We start from the raw sequence: 10453 nt of genomic DNA, 5'->3' as shown, positions 1-10453 counted from the left end.
TTGAACTAACATCTCTCCCAATTCATTTTTTTCGTGTTTTTTTTTCTGTCTAGGAAACAAAAGAAAAATAACTAAACGTTTGTGTGTGTGTTTTCTTTTTAAACAAGAACACATTCAGAGTCTGCAGCGGTCCATCGTCGTTTTGTGTTTATGTTTTTTTCTTTTTTTCTTGTGCGCAATCATCCATCCAATCCTCCACACTCATCCGTCGTCGTTTGTTTCCCTCTTTCGTCGTTTTTTTTTCTCTCCGGAGTCGCGCTCCCGGGACTTCTTGGAGGAGGACGGAGACTCGGCTCCGCGCACGGCCGCGGGGACTCACGCGGACAGGCAGTCCAGCGAGTCCAGCGTGAGGAAGACGTCCGCTTTGCACTGGAAGGTGCCCGTTCCGTCCCGCAGCAGCTCGCAGCTCTTCAGGTTTGGAGAGATGTCCTTCACGCAGATGGCCTGCAGGACGAAATAATGAAAGAAAAAAGAGATTCCACCTTTATTCGTTGTCATATTACTGTCATGTTTATGTCAATACGTGTACTCACGAATTCGCTGCGGGGACAGACTGATATGGAACTTCTGATAAAATAAAATCAATCCAGTGTTTTATTGGATTATTTCGAGGATGCACGTGCCTTCTTTCCTCAGTGTTCAGTTAATAAAACACATTTTCATTTTTTGTGCTCGTTTGATAGTGATGCTGCTGGACTTTGACATCAGAGCGCACAGCCGTTTTTCCACTTTTACGCACGCAGTTCTTGCCAATTTGACTATTTAGTTTCAGTCATTTCTGACTAAATCAGATGTTTAAGATGTTTTTTCTGTTTAAATCTCCAGTTGTCTTGTCTTGTTTGCGCTTGTTTGCTTTGTTTTTTTCCTTGATCTCCAAGTCTTCGTCTGCGGTGCTGAATGGAAAGCAAACTTTACGCACGAATCTTCCCCTTGTGATCAATCTTATTTTTTTAAAGAAGATTGAAGTTTTAGCTGTGATGTAAACTTACCATGCTTTTGAGGATAGAGATCTGCCTGTTGGCGTCCGCGATCACGTTGTTCCCGACAGTCTCCCCGCTGTCCGCCTGCGTCTCCTCGGAGTCGGACCTCCGGACGTACGGTGACCTCCTGATGCCAGACAGCAGCCCGGAGGCGCGACCCACCGAGTAGTAGCTGGGCCCGGTGGACTGCTTGTACCAGGCTTCGACCGAATGGCAGGAGATGAGCAGAGAGACGCCGACGCACACCACGGCAAACCTGACCGACCTCTCCATGTCTGGCACCGTCTTGGCACTTTTTTTTTGTTTTTGCGCGGGAGGAGGAGGATGAGGAGGTGGAGAAGACGCGTCGCGCTGGTTTCGTCTGACAGTGACTTTTGCTTTGCTGGTGTCACGAAAACTTTCTGCTACTTATATAGGCCGACTGGCGGACGTTATCGTGACCCAAAGACGTTCGTCAAATCAGAGGCGAGGTGGGAGGATAATGATCGGTATTGATCCGTGTTTGATGGTTGTGTGCGTGGGGACGTCATTTCTGCCGTGACGCGGTCACAGAGGTCAAAATGAGATGGATTAACATTCATTCGACTCTGACGCAAACGGTCAAAACATAAAGATGTCCAGATAACCAGAGTGAAGGAGCGCTTTGGATCTCTAATTCTTAGATTCAGCATCGACTGAACGTGACAACAAATGATCTTTGAAATACAAAAAAATATTTAACCCAAGTTTGAAAATAAAGGAGAAAGATGTTCGAATCGTGAGATCTGTATCAGTTTCACTGTTCCTTTGTCTAGTTGTGCTTTTAATCCCTAAGTCCTCATCTGTACTGTTGAATGGAAAACAACCTTTACGCACGTCTCTTCCCTTTTCTAATCATTATCAAAAAGGCTTAAAATTTTAGACGTGATGTGAGCAACAAAAAGTTTAGATAATTAAAAAAAATACACCTGCAGATGCCATTAAACCTTTAGGAAACTTCCTCACTAAAGTTAGTAAAATTTCATTGATGCAATTTTATGTCATCATCAACATGTAATGAAATTAGTTTAACAGTGTAGAAATCAACAGAAAAAAAGTAGCTAAAAATGAATTTTAATTGGAAATGGTTGTTTAACCAGACCATCCAACACATTTTCATGTCACAATAGAGATTTTTTTTTTTTTATTTTCAGCCTTTATCTGATGAATGTCCATATTTGCGAAGTTTTCTTTAGGCTTCAGACAAACAATTGCAAAGTAGAATCAACTTCCTGCTTCTAATCAGTCATATTCAGGGTACAGAGTTCACTCTATGGTTCATCATAGGGCACAAGCAAGATTTTACTGATTTTAAGCAGAGAAAAGACCAATTTAGAGCAATTTGGAAATAGTAAAAGGACTACAATTACATAGTGCTTTGTACACTGCTAAAGCAGAGCATAAAGTGCTTTACACTGCATTATCACATTCACCCATTCACACACACATTCACACACCAGTGTATGCAGATACACGTATGTTGAAATGTGTGAGATTTTAGAGTGCTTCATTATTTTCAATAGACTTTCATTTCATACAGGTTGCACGTTGAGTTATTTCAAGAATTTTAGAATTTTAAGTACTTTATAAGATGCTGAAGCACGAAAAGTTTTTGTATTATATTAAATCGTTATTGATATTCATTCTAAACATCTCTCGATGATAAGATGCACGTATATGTTGGGGTCTGGATGATACAGTCTGTCCTGTAAATATAAAGTAAGTGATAAGAAAGACGACCGGCTTGAATGATGAAATTATCCAGTGACTGACAGAGGAAGGACACCACTCCAATAACAACGTTCTGAATTAAGGCCCCACTTAGAGTGTGTTTATCAACAGCAGCATTGACATACAAAAATAGAAATCCAAACAAACGTCATGTATGTTACAAGGTAAAAAGCCCTCTGGGGTGCAAACATCGTGTCGATCCAGATGAGTAACAGAACCACTGGAGTCCCTCAGAGGCCGTTGTAGAGCGGCTGGCAGCGCGGCTCCAGCTTGTCCTCCAGGACGTAGTCCGGTCCACAGACCCAGGGGTCGCCCGTCTCCCACTGCCACTTCTGCAGGCTCTGCCTCAGGCTCTCCAGCACGGCGCCGAACGCCGGGTCGGACGCCAGGTTCTTCGTTTCCAGTGGGTCTGTCCTGTGTCAGGGAAGCAGTTTTTAATTATTCAAACACTCTGACAATCAAAGACATTGCTCTGAATGTAGCATAAAAAAGGAAAGAGGTTGGATTTGAGAGGTCTTGATGTGAGAATAACTTTGTGTAGAAGATCCTGTTGCAGTGGAGCTGTTGTTTAGGAAATGTTCTGACACAGTTGTCAGCTCCAGCTATCACACTTTCACTCCTTTTAAACTCAAATCTTTACATTAACCAATTTTTCCATCAACTTTTCTTTTTTTCTTTTTTAATTTTTTAAAAGAACATTGATTATACATGTTGCTCATAATTTTGTGCTTGTGTCAACAATCTGTAACTCTTAACCTGAATTAAATATTAAATAACAAATAACTTAAATGCATGAATAAACACAATTTAAAATGAAAGAAAATAAGTAGTGCTGTCAGTTTTAATCGCATTGATCGCAATTTAATCGCATTGATCGCAATTAATCGTGATTAATTCATGGAGAACTGTCAACAATTAACTTTTTTAAAGTTGAGATTAATTGCAATGAAGAATCTAATCCTCATAAATCAGTCCCAATGTCAGGAAAAAACACTATTATCCTCTAGTTCTTTTCTTTGACCCAACTGCCAGACCTCAATGGATTTATTGCGATTAAAATTGACAGCACTAAAAATAATTAATAAAATGTTCTATCTTCCCTTTCATTATATTATATTTCCTATCCTTAATATAAATATCCAAACTTAAAACAATAACAAAAAGAATCAAAATCACAAATTATACATACAATAGAAACAACAATGGACAATAATGGTGATAAACAGGTATGTCCACTTATAAATGATTTTGATTCCTGTCTCACTCTAAAGTTGTCTTTATTTGATTGGCTGAGGGAACAGTTGAATGTCAAAATTTGGGTTTTATGGGTATTTAGTTTGTAGCCTGATAATAACCTCTCAAGGTTGTCAACAACTCTGGAAAGGAATTACTGGGCTGCGCCAAATATATCAAAATATCATCTCCAAACAGAGCTGTTTTATGTTCTTCCTGGGCAATCCTAATTCCCTTTATCTTCTGGTTCTGTCTTATCCGTTGACTTAGGGATTCTATAAAAATGGAAAATAAGAGTGGTGACACAGGCCAGCCTGGTCGACGTCCCCTTTCTAATTCAAAAGTGTTTGTTAGTCCTCCATTAAGCCATACTTCAGCTGCTGGTTTGTAATAAGGTGCTTTTATTGGAGTCTCTTTAATACCTTATATAGAAAAGACCAGTCAAAAGACTCACAGATTCTAAACTGTATTTATTTATATTCTTCTCACGTTATCCTGAGTTTGTCTCCCTCTTATAAAACCTGTTTGACCCAGTTGGATAATATCTGGAAGGATTTTTTTTTCCCCTCACCACTTGCTTGCTACCAAATACACCCCCGCTGCTGACAGGTGGGATGATGAGTGGTCCTAATGTTGTGGCTGACGCGCGGCTGCCACAGACCTGGTGTCGTACAGCTCCCAGCGCTCTCGGTAGTAATACTGCTGCAGACTCTTGAACCAGTGCGTGGGCTGCTGCAGCCTGGTGCGGTTCAGCAGGTCCTGGAAGGAGGGGGACACGTACAGGTCCTGGTCGATGGGGAAGGGCATGCGGTAGTGCAGGTTGTGGAGGAGATGATACGCCCCCTGCTGGACGGAGCGGGTGGGGTAGTACATGGTCACCTGAAAAGAGAGAGAGAGAGAGAGAGAGAAGCCATCAGGGCCTGCAGGAGTTTTGGTGACTCTGTGGCGGCGGCGAGGTCCCGACCTCGTGCAGCGACTGGCTGGAGTAGACGGTGTGCCAGCCGGCGGGCTCCGACTCCAGAGCCGGGAGCAGGGAGCGGCCGGTGAGCTGCACCGGGCTGGAGGGGCTGCCGGGGAGGCTGTAGGACGGGTACGGAACAGACAACCAGTCCAGAACGGTGGGAGTGATGTCTGCAGAGACAAAGCACGATTTAAAGAAAATAAACATAACAAAACCCGTGTTACACGTCATCTAAAGCAAGAAATTGTTCAATTTGCAATGATTAGAAGAAAATACAGAACATTTTCTTATTCAAGGCAAAGAAAAATCTAGACTTTTAAGTTAATATCCAGTTAAATCCTATGTATATTTATTTACCTAAATATTAGAGGAAACCACAAAGATTCAGTTCAATACTGAAAAGTTGACATCTTATGATAAATTCCTGCAAACAGCCACATGCAATGGACATTTAATTTATTGGCTTGTTTTGGATTTAGGATCTATTCAGAACGTTGTATTTTGAGTCTGTAAATGCTTATCACATGCATTTCTTCTGTTCTGATTAGATTTCTTTCAAATTTCTTGCTTTTTCTGAGGTTTGCTTTTGATGCTGCACAGCGGTGTGGAAGGGTGGGTAGTGGAGAGCTTTCTCATCTCACAAGGAGAATATCCCCGGTTTGAGTCTGTGTTTGGAGGCTTTTCTGTTTGCACGTTTCCTGTGTATTCCAGTTTCCTCTCTCACTCCAAAAACACCTGTCTGAGTCTAACTGATGATTGTGAAACTGCCTGTGGATGTGATTGTGAGTGTGTGTTGTCTTCTGTGTCTGTGGGTTGGCCTGAGTGGATGCAGTTTCTGACTTGTTGTAATGTCTCCCTCTTGTGGTTCCTTCAGCACATCAGATTAATATTCCCAACCTCCCTTCATTGTAAATCTCCAGCTAAAATGAGCTCAGATGAAGTGTCTTCTGGATGCAGCAAAGCAGATTCCTCCAGCTGCAGCTCTGACCCCCCCAACCCCACCCCCGTCTCACCCAGCAGGCTGACGTAGGCCTGGCTGGTTTCTCCCCAGCGCTCCCTGTGCTCTGGAGAAGACACCAGCATTGGCTCTGCTGTCCCAGAGCGATACAGGTTGGTCCTTCCGTTTGGGAAGGGGATGCCGTTATCAGAGCTGTAGATGATCAGAGTGTCGTTCTCATAACCGGCTTCTTTCAGCTCCTGAAGAACCAGCCCTATACCTGCACAGGAACACACACACACACAAACAAAAATAATATAGGGTTAACAAATGAACAAGTTTGAGATGAGAACAAAAACAAGCCTCAAATATGTGGCACATTGAGACAGGAGCTTCTGAAACCTGCTGGTTACTTTGGCTTTTATGTGTGCTCCAGTTGAACCACAGCTGAACTGGGCCAGAGTCCATTTAGAAATGGGGCAAGGCGTGGTTTTCTAATGCACTCAGTCTGCTCAGTAGGTTCAGTTAACATAACAAACATAAAAATAAACTGCAAACTAAAAGGTGTTAAAAATAACAACTTTAACAAAGAACAGATTTTTTAATGATATAGGAAGGAAGTAGTTGTACTTCCCATGTCTTCACGTATCTGCAGGTATTATAGAGTGTGTGTGTGTGTGTGTGTGTGTGTGTTTGTGTTTTCACTTAGTGTACCTAGTAATTGTATAAAGTTATTACTTCAGCACCATGGACAGTGCTACGTTTACTCTCTGTGCATATGTGTGGTGTGCTGTATGTATGCGTGTGTGTGTGTGTGCGTGTGTGTGTGTGATAGGTACCCTGATCCAGCCTGCTGACTGTGGTGTACTGAGCGGCCAAGTCCGCCCGAGCTGTGGGCGTGTCCTGCACAAATGGAGGAACCTGAAGATCGTGAAACGAGACAGACTGGATGAACATGAGCTCAAGATCAGACCCTCTCAAAAGCATTTCACCACACTGAGACAAAATGACAGAACAGCATAAACAGCGACAGACAAATAAGTATGTGAGTAATAGAAAAAAAAATACAAATAAGTGTGTTGACTTATCGGAAGACACTTGAAAAATCAAACAGTAAAGAGATGAAGAGGAGAACTTTGGAATTTCTATTTCTGGTCAAAATTCCATCTTTATGCTTGGATTTACGTTACAACAAAATCATACGATTCGATAAATATGTGAATCATATTTAAATTGAAAATTTCCTTTTATATCCATGAAGAAATAAAGCTGTGAAAAGTTACTTTTTATTGAAGTAATGACAGTTTTGGAAACTGAGAGCTACTTCAAGGTTACAGGCTGTAGCGGAGCCAGAGTGGGGGCAAGGGGGTGTCACCCCAGGGCCCATAACGTCGTAGGGCCCCGTTTCATGTGATGTGTTCACATTTACTCGAAAATAAATTCTTATAATAAAATGTGCAGTGTGTGTGAGAAGGTATACCATATGAGTGTGGGCTCCAATTTGCCAATTCTTACATTACGACTGTCCATGAATGCATCAGAGCTGTAAGCCAGCGCTGATTGGCTGTGCGGCATGAACCAGTTTCTTCTTTGCACTTGATCTGAACTCTTTGGAGGGAAGTTAAACAGTATGCTAAACACTATGCTAGCCGCTAGCGGTACTACCCAAAACCTAACATCGGAGCCACTGGTGAGTCAGTGAAACCTTCAAGAATATTATCTTCATCAGAATGCTGTGGTCTTAAACACCTGCCTATTTGAATGTGCCTTGTGTTGCTCTCAAGTATAAGAGACCGCAGAGTCTATTTTTTTCTCTTACATACATGAATTCCATAAGATATAGATAGCTGTGTTTATATCTATCTGAACAGATTGTGTAATTTTAGACCAGCTGTGTTCATTTTATATTTAAGCTGTATCAAAGATGGTACAGATTTAGCCAGTGAGTTTTTATCTGAGTTTTCAGCACCATGGACAGCGGACACTCTGAGAATGACACCTGTCAGGCTGCATTTGTGTGTATGTGTGCGTGCGTGCGTATGTGTATTTGTTCTTCAGAACAAGTTTGTGAACTGGTTTGTGACTTTATTCTGCTTTCTGAGGCATATAGGTTTGCTTGGCTCAATAAAAGTGAGCATTAGTGTGTTGTTTGATGGTAACATGAGGGATTGTTTGAATGATAAGATTACTATCATAAAGGCCCATCGAGAATGCTCCGCCCCCTCTGTATTTGTGAAAGGCTCATATATATTATTGTTCATTCTATTTCATTTCTTAATTCATTTAGGACTTTTTCCATTAAAAAAAAGGACAAGATTAAAGCTTCCATCACAAACCTTGACTTGCTCTGGTGTGTAATACACAGGCGTCCAGTCGGGGATCCTGCCCATCCCCATCTCACCGTTCCCAAACTTCTCACAGAAAGACCCATACTGAGGTTGTGAATGCCCACATCGGTGAGTGTCATGGAAGGCCACGTAAAGGAAAAATGGTTTATCCTCCTCATTTGGGTTTACTCGACCATCACTGTTCTCTCTTTGGACAGAGTTTCCTTCTTTATGGAGCTGGAAAAACCTCCGGACCAGCAGTTTGATTCGGGTGATGTTCCTCCCGACCTGCAAGACAGAGCTGTTCTCCTCCGTGAAAGCAAAATCAAATGGGTACACGGCTCCAGGACCAACGTGCTTCTTTCCAATTATACCTGAGAGAAGGAGAAAGAGAGAAAGAGGGGGAAGAGAGGAAGTGACAAAGAACGTACACAACCCAGAAGGAAAAGTTTCTGTTTATCTCATTTGCATAACTGACTGTATTTTTTTGGATTTGCCACTTTGAATTCATGACACACTTTCTCTTTATTTTGAAAATAAATGATTAAAATAAAATAATAATAAAGAAATTACCTGTGTGCACGTTGGCCTTGTTGAGGAGCAGAGGTAAACTTTGGACTTCATCAAATGAGTTGAAGTGATGAACCCCCTGATGAAGCCCGTACATGCCATTCTGATGCTGTAAACAGAGAAAACACACACACACACACACACACACACACACACACACACACACACACACACACACACACACACACACACACACACACACACACACACACACACACACACACACACACACACACACACACACACACACACACACACACACACCCCTCAATACTTCATGCACAAATGAGCAGTGTTTGGTAAATTATTTTTAAAAAGTAAGTAGTTACTGTAGCTAGACACTTCTTCAAAACTACAGGAGAGAGAGAGAGAGAGAGAGAGAGAGAGAGCGAGAAAGAGAGAGAGAGAGAGAGAGAGAGAGAGAGAGAGAGAGAGAGAGAGAGAGAGAGAGAGGTTAGTTGAGAGGCCATTGTGTCTGTGTGTGTCTTTACCTGTGGCAGTCCAGTGAGGATGGCAGAACGGCTTGGCGAACAGCTGCTGACAGATGTGAAAGCGTTGCTGAACACAACGCTGCGCTGAGCCAGAGCGTGAAGGTGTGGCGTGTGGACAGCAGAGTTGTTATAAACATCTGTCTCGAAACCTGCATCATCAGCTGGAAGAGAGAGAGAGATTTTCTCTGTAAATTTCATTGATAAAAATTGAATAAAGAAAAACTCGCAGAAATTTAAAAATGTTTTTCTCCAAAAGGTCTTTTTTTTTAATTGAAAATGAAGAGTATTATATTAAACAAAAAACTGTTGTGGGATTCTCAAAGATATTAATGAAGGGGTGGCAAACTTCTATAAAATATATTTTATGATCTTTGCATGGTAAAAAAGATTTTCTTCAGATTCAAACAGTGCAGTAGGATGGGATGGGACAGGGTAGGGACAGGGTGGGATCTCTCCATTTCACTAAAATGACCCGACGATCCAGAAACAAAGTAAAAGCTAAAACTTCCAAGATTTATTTTTGGTAAAGCTTCATCTGGAGATATGCTAAAGACAGCAGTGAGAGGATCTGGCTGAATTTGGTAGATGAGGACTTTATGGATTGGAAATAGGATGTCCAAAATGTGGAAATCTGAAAATCTTTTGGTGTAACACTGTCAATGCTTATTTGTGCCAAGAAAAACAAGCTCAACAACAATTGCTTCACTTTATTACTTGAAATGCACTCTTACACCAAAACCTCCAGCTTGAGTAGTAAATGCTTTCTTGGCTGATTTCGACTCATATTCTAAAGCATAATGAAAAGAGATGTCATGATATCTGAAATTATTTGTTGTACTTGATTTAAGTAGAATTTTGCTTCTTATAAACGAGTATAAACGTTCTTAATCTGGTGTTTCTGTGAAATGAGAGAATATTTCAGCATTGTAACTATTCCAGTTATGTGAAATTTACTGAAATGTAAAATATTTACTTACCAATGATAAGCAGGACATTTCTTCTCTTTGACTCTCCGACGAAACAAGAAGCCAAAAACAGGACAAGCACGCCCGAAAACATGATTTAAGTCTTCAGGTTTACTCCGGTTCCACCGAAAGATCACGACGTGAGCAGGAAAAGTCACATGATAACAATAAAAAGCGTGAATTCAGCGGTCTGATCGAGAAGATGAGACCTCTGGAAGACTACCACACTTTAAGCAACTT

At 41.5% G+C, this 10453-nt stretch overlaps 2 protein-coding genes across 2 annotated transcripts; both read right to left on the bottom strand.

Annotated features, from left to right (window-relative positions):
• Window positions 1–241: 241 nt before the first annotated feature.
• On the bottom strand, window positions 242–1354 carry npb (neuropeptide B). The gene is made up of 2 exons (XM_030094359.1): window positions 990–1354; window positions 242–444 (listed from the first exon to the last, which is right to left on the bottom strand). The coding sequence occupies exons 1-2, from the start codon at window positions 1251–1253 to the stop codon at window positions 316–318; spliced, it is 393 nt and encodes a 130-aa protein (XP_029950219.1). The 5' UTR covers window positions 1254–1354; the 3' UTR covers window positions 242–315.
• Window positions 1355–2807: 1453 nt separating this feature from the next.
• On the bottom strand, window positions 2808–10443 carry sgsh (N-sulfoglucosamine sulfohydrolase (sulfamidase)). Its single transcript, XM_030095131.1, has 9 exons — window positions 10226–10443; window positions 9249–9409; window positions 8761–8866; window positions 8197–8561; window positions 6700–6781; window positions 5937–6140; window positions 4927–5093; window positions 4624–4841; window positions 2808–3143 (listed from the first exon to the last, which is right to left on the bottom strand). The coding sequence occupies exons 1-9, from the start codon at window positions 10305–10307 to the stop codon at window positions 2960–2962; spliced, it is 1569 nt and encodes a 522-aa protein (XP_029950991.1). The 5' UTR covers window positions 10308–10443; the 3' UTR covers window positions 2808–2959.
• Window positions 10444–10453: the final 10 nt, after the last annotated feature.

The sequence above is a fragment of the Salarias fasciatus genome, chromosome 6, assembly GCF_902148845.1.
Source record: "Salarias fasciatus chromosome 6, fSalaFa1.1, whole genome shotgun sequence".
Classification (NCBI taxonomy): Eukaryota; Metazoa; Chordata; class Actinopteri; order Blenniiformes; family Blenniidae; genus Salarias; species Salarias fasciatus.
The sequence above is the reverse complement of the archived record's forward strand: the minus strand, read 5'-3'. Positions and strand labels throughout refer to the sequence as shown.

What these genes read in the sequence shown, in the direction of transcription:
- npb (XM_030094359.1), bottom strand. Translation starts at nt 1,253, where the DNA reads ATGGAGAGGTCGGTCAGGTTTGCCGTGGTGTGCGTCGGCGTCTCTCTG. An exon ending in TCTCTATCCTCAAAAGCATG is followed by an intron (nt 445 to 989) that starts GTAAGTTTACAT and finishes TTCGTCCTGCAG; the next exon opens with GCCATCTGCGTGAAGGACAT.
- sgsh (XM_030095131.1), bottom strand. Translation starts at nt 10,307, where the DNA reads ATGTTTTCGGGCGTGCTTGTCCTGTTTTTGGCTTCTTGTTTCGTCGGA. An exon ending in AGTCAGCAGGCTGGATCAGG is followed by an intron (nt 6,141 to 6,699) that starts GTACCTATCACA and finishes GTTCCTGTGCAG; the next exon opens with GTATAGGGCTGGTTCTTCAG. An exon ending in CCAGCCAGTCGCTGCACGAG is followed by an intron (nt 4,842 to 4,926) that starts GTCGGGACCTCG and finishes CTCTCTTTTCAG; the next exon opens with GTGACCATGTACTACCCCAC.